Raw genomic sequence first — 15,161 nt, forward strand, 5'->3', positions numbered from 1 at the left:
GTTTTCTCAACATAGCCTGTTCTAATTCTAGAGGAAGTAATGGGCAAGAACGCATGCAATATGCCTCCTAGTGAACATTTGCTCAAAGATCGGCGCTCTTTAGAGGATTTTCGGAGGTATTTCATCTCTATAAAAACTTCAGTAATAACACCACGTTTTCCCTTTTCCCTCTTTACCTTTTTTAAACAAGTGGAGCAAGATTGCATTGTAGATCAATTGCTTCAATTTCAGATATGAAGCCTGCAAATCCCGAAGAATTCACTGTCCTCTTTGTTCTCTAGGATCTGAACGTTTGACTAATGCTGTTCATTACCAGGCACGTTACCACAGAGATTTCAGTCGTGACGTGCACACTACATTTTCATTTATGGTAGTAGGACCTTTTCTCATTAGAGTTGCTAGTACCACCTGTTTTTTAGGGTCATATGCTAGAACACCATTCTTGCGCCTATCTATTTGCCTGCCACTTTTGTGGATTAGTATTCCCCTCCCTTGACGCACTGAAAGCCCACGATGGTTGTGAAGAATTTGCTACAGCGTTAGTACAGCGAATAAACTCATCAGGTGAACTAGAGGTCAGTTGTCTTCGTTGCTAACATCATCTTTCTTTGACATCTCACAGTTTGTAGTTTCAAATGAATTTCGCCACCTTAATAATGGTGTGCACTGATTGTGGTTCGCAACTTCTAATTCGAGCTTCGTACATTGGAGAGTCTTCAATTTCTCATTGGAACGATATCGTCGACTTTCATGTATGATACCATTCTACGTTTTATGTGTATTTTCCATATTGATAATCATATCCTCAGATGCTTCACAATGCCGAGAAATTGGTTCCACTAGTCATTTATTCCCATGAGGATTTCACGGTTAAGATGCGTCTGCGGATACAAACTATGACTTCGGCAATCAAAGGTTTGTCTGCCGTCTACCGAAAACCCGAAGTAGTTATTCATTTCACAGGTTAAGCTTGAATATTTTCAGGTATTCAAATGGTATGCCCACATTGCCAGAAGAGCGACTTCGACAGCGTAGATGCACTGGAATCACATTTTCTCTCTCATGAGGAAAGCATCAAAAGACTTTGCCCGGAGTGTAAACTGCAGTTCAGTCAAGAGGCATTTTTCAGGTGAATCTTCTAGAATCTTTACTTCTTTCTCTCTTTTCGTTGTTGTTCTCTGCGGAATTGGAGTAAAGAAATCCTCAAAATCATTTGCTTTGAGAGTTGTCCCTTTTAATTTTATATTTTGAATTCTCGCTGACGCGATGTTTCCTCACCAACCTATTCAAGTGAAGCCAATGAATAGGCTGCTGAAGGGGACGGAGAGTGTACTTTCTCATGCTGTTCTTTTTTACGATATTTAAAGGCATCACTCCACAAATCTGGAGTGATACGTGTTTCACCCGGGTAATGCCTATACGGGGTTGTAGATTGTGGGGAAGAGGGGGATTCCGTTCATCTTTCCCTGTATCAATGTAAACGAACGATCCCAGAACGCTGTTTCTTACGACGACTTCTGTTGCAATGCGCAACCTTAGCCCCCCCCCCCCTGCTTTTCGTCCTGCTTTTCGACAAGTCGCACGCGGGATGGCGCAAGGGTGGCGCCGTAAGAAACAGCGTTCCGCGGTCGTCCGTTTACACTGATACAGGGAGAGATGAACAGAATCACCTTCCTCCCCTAACCTAGGAGGATAGGCATTACCCGGCTGAAACTCGTACCACCACAGATCTGTGGGGTGATGCCGTTAAGGTAGATGAGCGGAGTCACCCCAAATCGCGCCATCTACCACTCTATCTCAGGTTGATCCCGCAGATCCCCTCACCACCTCAGATTCGTGATATGCTGCCTTTAAACATCTGAAATTAGAAGTAGAAGGGTCCGTCTCCACCTTTTCGGCACCTGTAAACTGAATGTATGATCTATTTAGAAAGTTCGAGCATACAAATAACTATTACATATTTATAATATTCTTTGCTGTTGTGGCTACAATTATTGCCAATATTAATATTAATTGTCATTGAACACGAAAGCAGCTGCACCCCATACTGCGCTCATTGCAACAGTAAATGTTGACTTGCTTGCCTTTTGAGCGTTTCTGAGCAATCTTTCAACGTTGGATGTTTTTTTTTCTTTTTTCTTGATTTTTCTTCTCTCCAAACATGGATTTACTGTACGATCAATTATACAATATGGAGTTATGCGAAGAAGATGAATCACGCAAAAAGAAAGAAAAACACCACACCTCAACCTGTTAGTGCTTTAGTAAATGTTTGATTACGAACAAAGCATATAGATGTAGAAAAACATTTGATATAGTCTCTTTTTGAGGATTTAAGTGATTAAAAAGTGAAGAGTCTTTCTTGAGTTCAAGCAATCTGTTCAGAAGGACGAGTGTTCTTAATGGATCTGATGATAATAGCACGGTTAAAAGTTTCAGTGAAATCTGATTCTAGTGTGATAGAGTGAACATTGCCTCCTCCGTGCTCTTCACTAGTACGTGTAACAGTGTAGTTCACAACATTGACTAAAAGACACCACTCTTGAGGACAGCATTTAGTCGGGTCAAAACGGCATGAAGCCTGATGTAATTGCATATGCAGCTGCTCTCGAAGCGGTGCCGTATAGCATAGCCATTCGGATCGACGGGGACACTTTTCATCGCTGCAGTTCGCGAAGTCAGACCTCGGTTCCAACTGCTAACTCCACCGCGCCGCTTACACAGCTGCAGCGAGCTTCATGTACTTCTGTTTCCAACATTTCACGCAGTTGATTGTGTTGCTCTGTCCAGGAACAGATAGATGTAAGGCTGTAGTTTGAGGGAGGGGGAGGGGGGATTGGGGTCATTTTTCGAATAGTGATCCAGAAAAAGGCGTGAGAAATAGCCTTGGTTGCACCGATCCCAGTGGCCACAAACTGTGATGCGTTGCGGATTACTCGCGTTGTATTACCCGTAGTAACTTGCACGAAGGAAGGATGGAATTGCGCAAAACTTCTTCACACTCTTTTTTTTCCGGATTACTAGAGAGGATTGAACGTGGTCACTTCCATATTCCTGAGTTACATACATGCGATAGTCAGAGGCGATGCTGCGACTCCCTTCAGCTTGTGGACGGCTGGCAAGCTATGATGGTTCTTTTCTCGGCTGTCACCCTCTAAATTAAGTGTACTCTGAAGTTAGACTCAAGCTTTGAAACTCAAAACAGAGCCTCTTCAATGTGAAAATCGAAATTTCTGTTTTGAAACTCCCTAATTTATTATGTTTGATGCAACTGGGAAAGGCATTAGATCTTGTTGGCTTCTAACCAGGCTTATCAAGCGGTATTTGCTATATAATTCCTTCTATAGTGCTGTTCTTATTTCAGAGAACATCTTTTATCACATTTGGGTACAAAAGCTTGCTATCTCGCTTTGCATTTGTCTCGAATTTGTACATTTATCACGGTCAGTTGTTGATTGCTAACAGAATCTGCTGAAATAATTCTCTGAAAAAAAAAATGTGTCTACAGGGTGGAGTTCCAAGCTGTGGGCCAAATCTTTCTTCAGCTGGTGCGCTCATCTATGGAGGCGTTTCGTCTGCTGTATTCAATTCTAAGTTGTCAATGGTATTTTTTTTTCAAAATAGCTTTACTTTCGGAACTTTGATTAAATTTTTGAGATATGATGTTGTTCATACCTCTGTTTTCGAATATTTAGCAATTTATTGATGTATGGGAATCATCGACAGTTAGGAAAAAATCGAATAGACGAGATCGCAAACGTAGATCTGGTCCTGCGTGCAAAAAAGATCCAGACGAAGTTGAGGATGACCCACTCCCAACGGATGAAGCAGCTGCCAAATTGCGAAAGCTTCTGGTGTGTCTAGTATAATTTCCTTTTGAATGTTCATTTGCCGCAGAGCAATAAACCTGTTAAGAAAACTAGAATGAGATTGACTGAAACAGTACAGTTGTTGTAGAACTACGATCATCGCAATAATTAACTGTTGTTGGGGGAGTTTGGTATCTTCAACTGTAACTGTAACTTGGTACGCTGTATTTATTTTATGTGTAATATTTCAGGGTGACTCTTTCGATTGCGAGGGTGTGTTGAGGCTGAACAGTTTTTTCTACACTGCAGTGAATTCTAAAGATGAAACGGTACTAATTGACCATTATTTTTCCTTCTTGTGTTCGTTATGAGGTGTTTCTAGGAAGAGTCTTCAAGATTGTACAATTCTGTCAGTACCGAATACGAATGTCTTGTGGAAGACCGCAGTTCCGGGACAGGCACAAAACTGGCAGATGACATTGCGAGAAAGTTTTCGAGAAATTGTAGACTTGCTGGTGGAAAAACTTTGTCGAAGAAACACAATCCTTCACACATCGGACTCTTTTCAAAGTTCGTTTACGCTTATAATTCAGTACGTTGATGTCTTATCGTATTGGAAAATTTAGAATTTTGATGTGTCGACGTTGCCATTGTGTATGTGTTGGAGTCAAGGCAGTCTTTGCCCATCTATCTCTTTGTTGCCCAGAACTGCGTTGTGATGAGAATAGTCAAGCACCTTTTGATCTCGACAATGATTTACTGGTTAGTTTTGGAACGCTTATATTTTCCCAAGTTTTTTTTTGTTTAGTTAAGTTTGTTCCCAAGCGAGGACATAAGTCTTCCACTACGTTGTAGTCGCGAAGGCTTCGCTGTTTTACGTAAAGTTTAATTAACGGTGAGAAGTATGCTTAGCAAATAGCTGCAGTGCTTTGCTAAGCAGACCATTGTGTGTCTTGCCATGTGAGCACTACTGAATTTGTTTCTGTCTGACTTTCTTGTTGTACTTCAAAATTTAAGAGCGAAGAAACAAGTGTTTTTTTTTTCTACCCACTCGCATACGTACAGGTTTTGGGTGAAAAGTCTTCCCTCAATTCCCTTCCCTACACGACTACTCCGTGGAAATTTTCTATTTTCTATAAAACCGACCAAGTGTCCTCGAGTTTTATTTTTACTTCTCATGTACATGTTTGTCGTCCGATTCTAATGTATCTAATCCAGCTACGAAACCTTTCCTTCTCAAAAGTTAAGCTATATTGAAATCATAGTTGTCACCAAGGCGAAATTCGCCTTGGTGACAATCTCGAAGAACGCGGCGGTTCACCAGCTCCGCTAATTGGTGAGGCTTGCTCGGCAAGGAGAGAGGAGGAGTTTGATTAGGATATGCATGGCATCAAAGACCTTGATTCATTTTCAGGTCTTTGATAAAGACGAGTTTGTCGAAACGTCAGACCAATAATAAAGCTTCACCTAAAAAGAAATGAAATCATAGTATTTTTTTCATCTCATATTTCAGGTGTTCTGTGTATATACTGGGAATGGAGTGCCCAATACTCGTATCAAATGTTGGGAATGTTCAACTACTGTGTGTTCTGTGCTTGGATTGCGTATACACATGATTGTAGATCACGGAATTTTCTTGAAGGTTGAGTATGAACCGCCTGAAGCTCCAGGTTGTGTTTACATAGTGTACTTTCATCACTTTTTCGATGCTCTTAGGGAGACATTCAGATTTGGTGGATGATAGGCCTGCTTTTTTCTCTGTGACATCCCGAACGATCAACAAGGCCATAGGCCTTACGGAGAACGGCTCTCTTCCTGTTAATCTTGAAGAGAGAAGAAAGGAGGCACTAATGGCTAAAATGAAGAATCAGGTTTGATTTTGGTCGTTTACTGTCAAAATTAATAATTATTCAGTTTCGAATTTTCTTTAAAATAACATTCGAAAGACATTTTTCTGAATTATTTCAACCTATTTCGAAAATTAGCTCACGGTTTCCTGTGACGACAAATACGTATGTGATGATTGTGATTTGATGCTAAATTTTATCAATCAGTGTTAAGTTGCATATTTGAGAGTTAATGTAATTTTATGGTCAGTGCAGTCAACAAACCTCCAGTCAGTACGATTAATTAATTATGTCAATTAATATGAAAATCACTACCGTATGTGATTTTCATATCAATTGACATAATTAATATGAAAAACGTTTACATTAGAACTAGGTAATCGTGTTCCGTCAACAGCAAAATTAGACGGTCTCTCTTGAAGCGTGGAATGTTCGAGTTAGGAATGTGGAAAGCGAGATTGTATGCTAAAGATGGGTCAATGGTTTCCCTTGGCTGTTTTTAGCTCCAAGCATTCAAGATGCATTAAGTATTTCCTGACAATCCGATGTGAAGATATTCGAAATCGTTGTTGTAATCTGTTCGTCTGATGCGATAATTGCGATCGCGACTTTTGCAACCATCCGACTTCGGCGACTTTGATTACGTCGAACGTTGACATTTATTATTACTCGTTATTATTATACTACTTATTCATAACTTATTTGAATTTAAATACTTCTCACTTTTCAGAACGTACTCGCTAGCAGCCCTTCACATTTCCGACCAGCTACTGGTTCACCAGCATCTTCTACGACTCCACATCCCAGAAAGGTTAAATCACCAAAAAAGAACTCGACTCCAGCAGCTTGTACCGGGAAATCACCCGTGGTTATTTTCGACGAAGCATCACCGCCTTCAGTCCAGATACTTCACTATATGAATCCTCCTTCTGTTCAAATACTTGAGAATGAAAACCAGCCCTCTGCTGCCAGTGTCTCTAACGGGTTTACCGAGTTAACCATAGAAGAACGCGAGATCGAGCATGGGATGAACGGTGCGAATTGCGTTCCTATTTTAGACACTGGAACTTTTGTAACAGAAGATGTCCAAGTTTTCGAGGTTTCTGGAAGTTCAAGTGATCATTGCAGTCGTGGTAAGCTGTCTTATATAGCTAACGTGTTTTAATCTCTCAGTCTCATTCATAAATTTGTTCAGATGAAGCTGGAAACAAGCCTGTTTCATCACTCCCAATCTCGGAACCAGCTCTGTCTAGTAACAATGAGCAACAAAAATATGGTAAAATAATGTTATATCTTGTCATAAGAGGACATTAAAATTTGCAAAGATATTGTCATCGAGAAATTAGGATTAGTTACGACATCTTATTACAGCAATAGATATTGCCTACTTTTGTCATTTTGTTATTTGAAGGTGATCCGAGCAATAATACGACAGCAAATGATGTTTCGCAAGTTGACGAGGTTTTGGAGGTATGTGTTGCGTTTCGTGGCATCTTTATCCACTTCAAATTATTTGAACCGTCATTTGCTCTTTGCATAATGTTTGACTATTCTGCTTCTTTATTGTCTAAGTTTATTTGTGCTTTTCTTTTATGATCCTTTAGGCGATGCAGGAAACTCCGGAATGTGAACTTTGTGGTCTTACATTGCGTTCACATGATGCGTTAAGGAAACACTACAAGCTACATACGTGAGTCGGATTCAACCTCCCACTAGCGCTCATGGTTTCTGTCCTTTTTATAATTGCAGGGAAATAACAAGCACATGCTATTTATGTGATCCTCCTTGTTCGTCTTTGGACACTGCGGAATTGTATCTCGATCACATCCACATAAAGCATACAACTCCACTGGATTTGAATAAAGAAGTACGTTTTATTTCATTCCCTTCTGGTTTGTGAGTTATCATAGTTGCACCTCTTCTCGGTTTTTGAAATTGTTCTGCATTCATACTTTGGTCGTTCAGGATTTTTCTGATTATGCTGTATGCTCTTTTTGTGACTTCAATGTTCGGAAATCTCAAGTATTTCAACACTTGATATCCGACTGCTATATGGCTCCGTGCCTCATCTGTGGCGATAAGCTTCCGCGCAAAAATGATCGCATCTCACACCGAAGGACGCACAGAGCTGTCTTTGATAGGTGAGTTTTTGTTTATGTAATTCACTATTTCCTGGTGCTCTTTTATGCACTAGTTACATGTTTAGAGATACACAATCTAAACCTTTTTTCGTGCTGTGCGTTCTTTTTTTTTCGCGGTGCACTGTTGACTATTGCTGCTTTAACTACCAGTCGGAATGGGGTCAGGGCAACAGTTGCTCAGAAATGTCACTGCTACATTTTTGATGCAGCTGTTTTCTTGCTTCCAGATTCATGTGTGAGTGCCGTCGTGGATTTTCACACTTTTCGACTTTTGCGCAACATCAATGTCGTACGAAAACTTTGCTTACCGTCACATGTACTGGTTGTGATCTGAAGTTTGCTGCTTCGTTGAATGGCGGTCGCGCTAAGGTCTTGGGGGACAGTGCGGAGCATTTCATTGTAAGTTACAAATAATTTATTTGTGTTAATGTGTGCGTGAAAACAAAAATAAATCCAAATGAAAGATATAACAGAAAATGAATCTTCCAGCATTACGAGAGAATATCTCTGATTAAAGCATTTAATTGTGGTTATAAAAAAACCTTTATCAAACTAGTATCTCTTTCTACTGCTTATATTTCCATTTTTCCCGGCAGTGGTTTACGTAATTTATCAGCAAAATTTCTGAATTCTTATCTCTGAGCGATTTGTGTGCTTTCCAAAGTAGATGTTTCTGGATTTTCTATTTTTCATTAGATAACTGAGACATGAATGGTTGGTCACTTGCTGTTTTGTCTTATTTGAAATTTCTTTCAGAAAGAACATACAAAGGATCTTCATTGCATGCTGTGCAACAATGAACCTCTTGAGGCATTAAGAGAGCATGTTCTGAGTCATTTAACGGAGTCCTCTGAAGTATGCACCCCGGAACGATCACTGTTAACCTGCAAGAATATTGATATGTTTGTAAACGTAAGTATTCCTCTCTTTTATTAAAATAAACACTATAACGTTACTTGTTGTTCCCTCAATTATGTTATCTTGTCTTGGAAAAACCAGGACAATTTCTTTCCAGCATTTTATCAGACATTTGGAAGATAATTTTCAGACAACGGAAGAAAATTTATGTGTTGAGTTACGGAAATCCTTAAGAGAGAGAAAGCGTTCTAGAAAAGGAGGTGGATCCGGTTCGGAGCAAGGTATTCATGTCCTTTGTACTATTTAGTAAAGGTCCGCATCTGTCATGTGTGCCATGATTTTCGCGCATTTCTTTTTGTTGACTTCATCAGACTTTTATGCATTAGATACGAATGAGTTAATGGAAACGTCCGATGCTGATTCAGCACCTTCTGTAACGTTAGAAGACAATACCGGTGATGAAGATATCGTACGCATGGATATACTAGAGGAATCGCAAATGTTAGTTTTCCTGAACATCGTTCTTTTTCTATCTTCGGTACTCGTTTATTTTCATGTTTTAGGGACGACTTCCATCCCGTCGAAGGTAGCAATTCACGTGACGGCAATTCACCCTCTGTGCTAGAGAAACAGCGACAAGTACTGGCTGGACTCCTCGACGACTTAGGTCCACCTCCATCTGTAATTATTATAGAGAACGGTAAGGAAATCATCAGCGACTTGACAATTTGGTAGTATATTTATAGTAGGCTCAAAACGACATGAAGCGCGTATGCAATCGCGTACGCAGTTTCTCTCGAAACCTAGCGGCTGGGAGCGTGGTGAAACCCTTGGTGACACCACCCATCGCTGCAGTTTGCGACGGACCCAACTCGGTTCCAACTACTTCCTTCGCTGCGTCCTTTCGAGCGCGTACGCAAATGCACCGCAATTGCACTCGTGATTCATGTGGTTTTGGCCCGACTATATATTCTGTTAAATGACTTCCTCTTAGAAGCTGCGGTCATTCGAGAGGAAAGAGAGGAACCACAAAGTGCAGTACCCAAAAGTTCTGTTGCTGACGATGGGGAAGATGACATCCTTGTCATTGATGAGATGGGAGAAGTTAGTATTATGCTATACTTTGCTGTAGCATATCTACTTCTTGTTCGGCTTAAATTACTCTTCAGCAAAACAGTGTTCGAATGTTCCAGCCCCTGCCACCTTCACTGTCTACATCATCTCTTGTGGTACATACGGTCAACGAAGGTGACGACGACCTCATGATGTTGAGTGTTGTTGAGCTGTAAGTTTTTAATTTTCTCATAATATTCGTTTCAATTCAGTTCAGACCTTGACGTTTCTAGTAATCCTTCGACGCTTTGCTTTTTTAGGCCGACCGGCTCAATCTCACATTCTATTGCTTCAACACGTGAGAAAAAGTATAAATGCTCTATGTGCAGCGAAACATTTCTTCGTGAGTCCACATGCCGTCATCATGAGCAGAATTCACATCGCAACGATATCGTGTCGGATACTTGTGATGAGGTTTCTTTTGAATTATACTTAGGACTGTAGGTGCATAGTTGTGAAGAAAGTGCTAAGAAACATGTCAGAGTAGTTTATGGAGCGAGATTATGTCTGAAATTGGCAAGTTGCAGCTATTTCAAATGAAGCTGTCCGCAATAATTGGACAACTCGTCATTTTCTCTTCTTATACATGTTGCTTTTTTGCAGTGGGCGGGTGTAGCGTAGCGGTTGGAGGTTCCGCTTCCTGCACGATCGCGATAAAAACACTGACTTGACACATCGGCTAGCCACCGCAAGTCATTGTTTAGGCCAGTTACACGTTCGTAAACTTCAAACGATTCTGAATAGAAGTGAACGTGGGGGCGCATCCCAAGTGTATTGATTAACGCCAGGAACTTTATCTTTTATCCTTTATGCATGTTGCTATTGATGCAGTTATTTGCGAAGGATTCAAAGAAACAAGCTAATTTGCTCTAAGATTGGACATTTATTTTAGGTGTATGGTGTCCCTCTGGGGATGGAATGCTTTATGTATTTATGTCAGCAGTGTGCAGTTGCATTCGAAGATCCACAGAGAGCACGCAAACATCTTGCGCAACATATGGTGAAGGGACCGGCATTGTGAGCTCTTTCTCGATTTTTTTTTTATCATTTGTCACTTTCATGAGATATGTGAAATCATATCAAATTATGTAATCAAATCAGCTGCTATATTTTAAAATGGTCGTTATAGTCCATGTGAGAAATGCAGCAGCATTTGCTTGACGGATTCAAATTTGCGTGACCATCATAAGAAGCATGACAGTGGAAAGCTTTCGTATCGCTGCTTGAAATGCAATCCTAACAAAATATACTGTAGTGTAAGTTATTTTTCATATATCCTAATACTCTAAAGTATTCACATTTCGCTATACAGGAGTCTGCTATATATTTTCATCTCTACATTGAACACAGTGTCCCTATCATTGCCTTCTGTAAGAATTGTTTGGTTGGCTCTGCAAATTTGGATCGTATATTCGCCCACACTATCATGCGTGAGTGTTCCGGTGGCAACAAGGAAAGTCCACGTGCATCGTTGGTAAGTTGTTTCTGATACACGTTTTCTTGTCAGTTTTCAACGACTTGCTTGTGATTGGTCTATGTGCTCGTTAAGCAAACATTACTCCGCTCCCTCGGATTTGCGATCGCTTCTGAGCTGTACTTCCAACCAAATGATGAGGCTGCACACAAACAAGCAGAGGCGATGAAGGTATCCCACTATTTCTGTCCGGTAAAGCTTACTGAGAGTTGTCATTACATTTACATTACTTAGTTGACAAACCAATCTGAAATGAGCATCCGGCTATGGCTGGATTTCACACTTCTTCTGTGACTGTATAGTTTCTGAAGAAATCATGGGGCAACCATTATGAGTGTAATGTGTAGAGGAGTAGACATGCGGAGGAGTAAATTTCGGTGATCTGTCGTGTATACCACTCGCCTCACCTCATTTTACTGCTTTCTGGGACTTTCTGGGAAATTTTGGTAGTGGCTTCTTTATGACGCTGCGGGATGTTCCACTGCTTCTGGTGGTAACATGCCTGTCTAGCGATGTTCGACACGTGCGACTCAATCCTACTGCTTTCTGGCACAGGCGCAGCTAACTGAAACTCAGAAAGCAGATCGATATGGAGTAGAACCCATCTCACTACACCCTTTTGCGTTCCGGCGTAGGTACATCTATCTGACGCTGAAGGACCCATCCAACCAATCTTAGTACTTTCCAGCGTGGGCGCACAATCTGTCGTTGTGGAACTCGTGCCACCTTATCTTTCGCCTTCCGGTGCTGATGCACCACTTCAGCTTCGTGAAACTTGCCTTCCCTTTTTGCCTTCCGACACCAATCCGTTCATTTGACGCCCTACCCCGTCCTTACTTCTTCGAAGCAAAAATATGTTCAAGATTCGACCTTAAACCGCACAAAAAGAACTAAAAACGAGTTTGTCATAGATCTAGATTACGGTTTTTTTTTATCCACAACAACATGGAAAATGGAAGCGCTGGAAACTTTGCGATTTTTAACAAAAAAAAGGAACACAAACACACAAAGACGGAAGTAGCAGACATAATTCATATAGTGTGTACAGTCAGGTCAAAATTGAACTGAATTTCGGTGTAGTTGCGCAACTTCTGCGCCTACACCGAAATTCAGTTCAGTTTTGACCTGACTCCGTCGATGCTAACCCGAAGCGGCGCGGTGAAGCGTTGCGGTTAGCATCGACGGAGGACTCTTACTACCATCGTTCATTGCTGCAGTTCATGATGGTCCCATCACGATTCCCACTGCCATCTCTATTGTACCACTTCGAGCGCAGCCGCTTACGCGACTGCACTGTGCTTTATGTCTTTTTCACCCGATTATATTCCGAAAAAGAATGCGATAATTTTGTGATTTGTTAATGCACTTAACAGAAACTTTCAATCCATCTGTGTTCAAGGTTCTAGTCACTTTTACTGCTTTGTGGAGTTGGAGGTGAACATGCTGATAAAGGGTTATGTGCTCTGCTTAACACATGACTAAAAGTAAGCTGCCCTACCAGGTGTTTCGTATATATTCAAACAGTTCTTGACAGTGGCTCAGCGGCAGGATTCTAGCCCATCAGCTGGGTGGTGCTAGTTCGGTTTCCAACGGCGGAAAGTTTCGCATCTTTTTGAGTATTTTCGTGACACAGACAAACACACACACGTACATACATACATGCATAAATACATACATACACATACACAATAAATACACGCACAAATACACATATATGTACATATGTGTACGTATATATATATGTATATATATACGTGTATATATATATATATATGTATATATATGTATGTGTATATATATATATATATATATATATATATATATATATGTAGTATATACACACTTGACTTACTTGACTTAATCGGCGGGCTGATGTCATCCCCTGACGCGATTACCCGCATCTTCGCCGAGGTGTGCCGTCCTTGAACACAGCTCTGCCCAACCTTCTCGGTCTTCTGCGAGATCTTGCACAGAATCAATCCATTTGTCACTATTCCATATTCTGCGAAACCTTACGTCTCGCCTGAACTGCCTATCCACGCCTAGTGTCTTCAGGTCCTCTTTCACCGCCTCAGTCCAGAATTTTTTTCGGCCAGGTGGCTTCTTCCAGCTCGAACCCGACGAACTCCTCAGAACCCCTTCAAGATGTTGATGTCTTCCACGTGTCATACGCCGGTATACCACATCAATTTCTGCGTAAAGATCTTCATTGTGACATACCCTAGGCTAAAAGTAGCCAAGTAGCCGTCTAAGCAGCTTTCGTTCCGTGCAGTCAAGCCTCTCCATAACCGTTGCCCAAGTCTCCGATCCGTACATCATGATGGGGCGAATTGCGGATAGGAAGACTCGCAGCTTGACTTCGTTGGTGATGGGGGTCGACCACAGGCATTTCATTAAGGAGTTAAATGCAGAAGTGGCCTTAGCGCATCTTTGTTGAACATCTCTCTCGTAGCTGCCATTGTTCTTCAGCGTACAGCCTAGGTAGCAGAACTCATCGACGAGTTCTATGGGTTGTCCGTCCACCCTGATTTCCGTTCGAGGTCTCGAAGAGATGCACATCTGCTTGCATTTATCAGGGCGTAGGCGTAGTCCATAGGCTGCAGCCAGCTTCGATGCAAGATTGATAACATGTTGAAGTTTCGCACTGCTTTCCGCGAATATAACAACATCGTCGGCGTACTCGAGTTCAGTCAAGGGGCACCCTGATGGTGCTAAGACAATGTCGGCAGGACACTGGTCGACTGTTCTTCGCATAATGTCGTCGATTGCGAAATTGAATAGGAAAGGTCCTGCCACTGCCCCTTGTCTTACTCCAGTTACTACTTCAAACGGTGTTGTACATCCGGCTGGTGTTTGAACTGCAGCATTTGTTCGTTGATTCATGTCATCAAGCAAGCGAACGAATTTTCCTGGAACTCCATCGGCGCGGAGCGCGTTGAGAAGACGGCCTCGGTGAGGAGAGTCGAACGCGGCATACCGCTACCAGATTTCGATCACGATGATTACGATGAACACCTGGTCAATTGTAGATCGGCCAGGACGAAAGCCAGCTTGCTCGTCGCGCGTTTTTTCTTCGCGATGTTTAATGAGTCGGTCCAGGATAATGCGCTCCAATACCTTGTACATAACCCGCAGCAAAGAGATTCCTCGATAATTCCTAGAGTCCGTGACGGATAACTTCTTGTGGAGGGGAATTATGATAGCGTGTCTCCACGAGTAAGGTATCTTTTCGTCTATCCATATTGAATAGATAATCTTTGTCATTACAGGAATCACAGACGGAGGAAGATATTTCAGCATTTCTGCGCTAATCCCGTCGTCTCCACCAGATTTCCCATTCTTCATTTTTTGAATATAGACCAGACCTCCGACTCGGTCGGTGGCTCCTCGTTAACCGCATATGTCGGTCTATGAACGTGTTCGAGTTCAGGAGCTAGGAGAGGTGCTAGCCGGTTCAGCAAGGTCTTGAAGTGTTCCTTCCAAATTGGAAGGGTTACTTCACCGACAGCTACCCCATTGGCAGTGTTGAGGACAAGGGAACATCTTTTCATTTTGCCGCTATACTGTTTTAATAGAGCCTTCTCAAACTCCATCGCTCTTGACGTCCACTCGTTATCGCGGTCTTGTTGCAGTTGACGACGCAGTTTCCTTCTAAGACGCTTTTCCTGGATGAAGTCACCAGCGCTGCGCGCGACACATACAGAATTGTATGTGGATTCTGTTTCCGCAGATGCAAAAGCAAACTTTTTCCGCGGCAATAGAACCGGGAGCGTTTCCCTTGCAGCGTCCTGGATGCACTTTGTGAAGGAATCCGCATCGCTAAGCTTCTTCCTGGTCCGTACTCCAACATGAATAGACACACGTTGGCGGAATTTTGTTCTGCATTCATCGTCTTTCAGGCCTGCCATGTCGATTTTCG

The 15,161-nt window shown here is 41.8% G+C and overlaps 4 protein-coding genes across 5 annotated transcripts in view; 1 reads left to right on the forward strand and 3 right to left on the reverse strand.

Moving 5' to 3' along the window:
- The window catches only part of RB195_011065 (uncharacterized protein), a gene marked incomplete at both ends in the record, with an annotated part of 34,108 nt that extends 22,048 nt beyond the window's left edge, over nt 1-12,060 (forward strand). The window contains 34 exons of one of the 2 annotated variants that reach the window (XM_064192323.1): nt 32-116; nt 232-316; nt 420-575; nt 630-752; nt 810-915; nt 985-1,129; nt 3,365-3,443; nt 3,509-3,604; nt 3,696-3,854; nt 4,061-4,138; nt 4,192-4,379; nt 4,436-4,571; nt 5,323-5,479; nt 5,538-5,680; nt 6,387-6,789; nt 6,852-6,932; nt 7,068-7,126; nt 7,261-7,346; nt 7,406-7,523; nt 7,622-7,797; nt 8,025-8,196; nt 8,554-8,709; nt 8,846-8,936; nt 9,042-9,156; nt 9,219-9,355; nt 9,650-9,759; nt 9,849-9,940; nt 10,029-10,182; nt 10,661-10,785; nt 10,898-11,024; nt 11,081-11,242; nt 11,318-11,413; nt 11,753-11,877; nt 11,931-12,060. In XM_064192323.1, coding sequence (XP_064049906.1) covers nt 32-116; nt 232-316; nt 420-575; nt 630-752; nt 810-915; nt 985-1,129; nt 3,365-3,443; nt 3,509-3,604; nt 3,696-3,854; nt 4,061-4,138; nt 4,192-4,379; nt 4,436-4,571; nt 5,323-5,479; nt 5,538-5,680; nt 6,387-6,789; nt 6,852-6,932; nt 7,068-7,126; nt 7,261-7,346; nt 7,406-7,523; nt 7,622-7,797; nt 8,025-8,196; nt 8,554-8,709; nt 8,846-8,936; nt 9,042-9,156; nt 9,219-9,355; nt 9,650-9,759; nt 9,849-9,940; nt 10,029-10,182; nt 10,661-10,785; nt 10,898-11,024; nt 11,081-11,242; nt 11,318-11,413; nt 11,753-11,877; nt 11,931-12,060 — 4,451 coding nt within the window. The remainder of the gene's footprint in view (nt 1-31; nt 117-231; nt 317-419; nt 576-629; nt 753-809; nt 916-984; nt 1,130-3,364; nt 3,444-3,508; nt 3,605-3,695; nt 3,855-4,060; nt 4,139-4,191; nt 4,380-4,435; nt 4,572-5,322; nt 5,480-5,537; nt 5,681-6,386; nt 6,790-6,851; nt 6,933-7,067; nt 7,127-7,260; nt 7,347-7,405; nt 7,524-7,621; nt 7,798-8,024; nt 8,197-8,553; nt 8,710-8,845; nt 8,937-9,041; nt 9,157-9,218; nt 9,356-9,649; nt 9,760-9,848; nt 9,941-10,028; nt 10,183-10,660; nt 10,786-10,897; nt 11,025-11,080; nt 11,243-11,317; nt 11,414-11,752; nt 11,878-11,930) is intronic. The other variant, XM_064192324.1, reaches the window with a different exon arrangement.
- A 1,057-nt stretch (nt 12,061-13,117) lies between these two features.
- Nucleotides 13,118-13,411, reverse strand: RB195_011066 (uncharacterized protein; the record flags this gene model as incomplete). The annotated part of the gene is made up of 1 exon (XM_064192325.1): nt 13,118-13,411. One exon carries the CDS (start codon nt 13,409-13,411, stop codon nt 13,118-13,120), a length of 294 nt encoding a protein of 97 aa, XP_064049908.1.
- A 57-nt stretch (nt 13,412-13,468) lies between these two features.
- RB195_011067 (uncharacterized protein) lies at nt 13,469-14,125 on the reverse strand (the record flags this gene model as incomplete). The annotated part of the gene is made up of 1 exon (XM_064192326.1): nt 13,469-14,125. The coding sequence occupies one exon, from the start codon at nt 14,123-14,125 to the stop codon at nt 13,469-13,471; it is 657 nt and encodes a 218-aa protein (XP_064049909.1).
- Nucleotides 14,126-14,583: 458 nt separating this feature from the next.
- RB195_011068 (uncharacterized protein) lies at nt 14,584-15,150 on the reverse strand (the record flags this gene model as incomplete). The annotated part of the gene is made up of 1 exon (XM_064192327.1): nt 14,584-15,150. One exon carries the CDS (start codon nt 15,148-15,150, stop codon nt 14,584-14,586), a length of 567 nt encoding a protein of 188 aa, XP_064049910.1.
- Nucleotides 15,151-15,161: the final 11 nt, after the last annotated feature.

Source organism: Necator americanus, chromosome III (genome assembly GCF_031761385.1).
Source record: "Necator americanus strain Aroian chromosome III, whole genome shotgun sequence".
Lineage (NCBI taxonomy): Eukaryota > Metazoa > Nematoda > Chromadorea > Rhabditida > Ancylostomatidae > Necator > Necator americanus.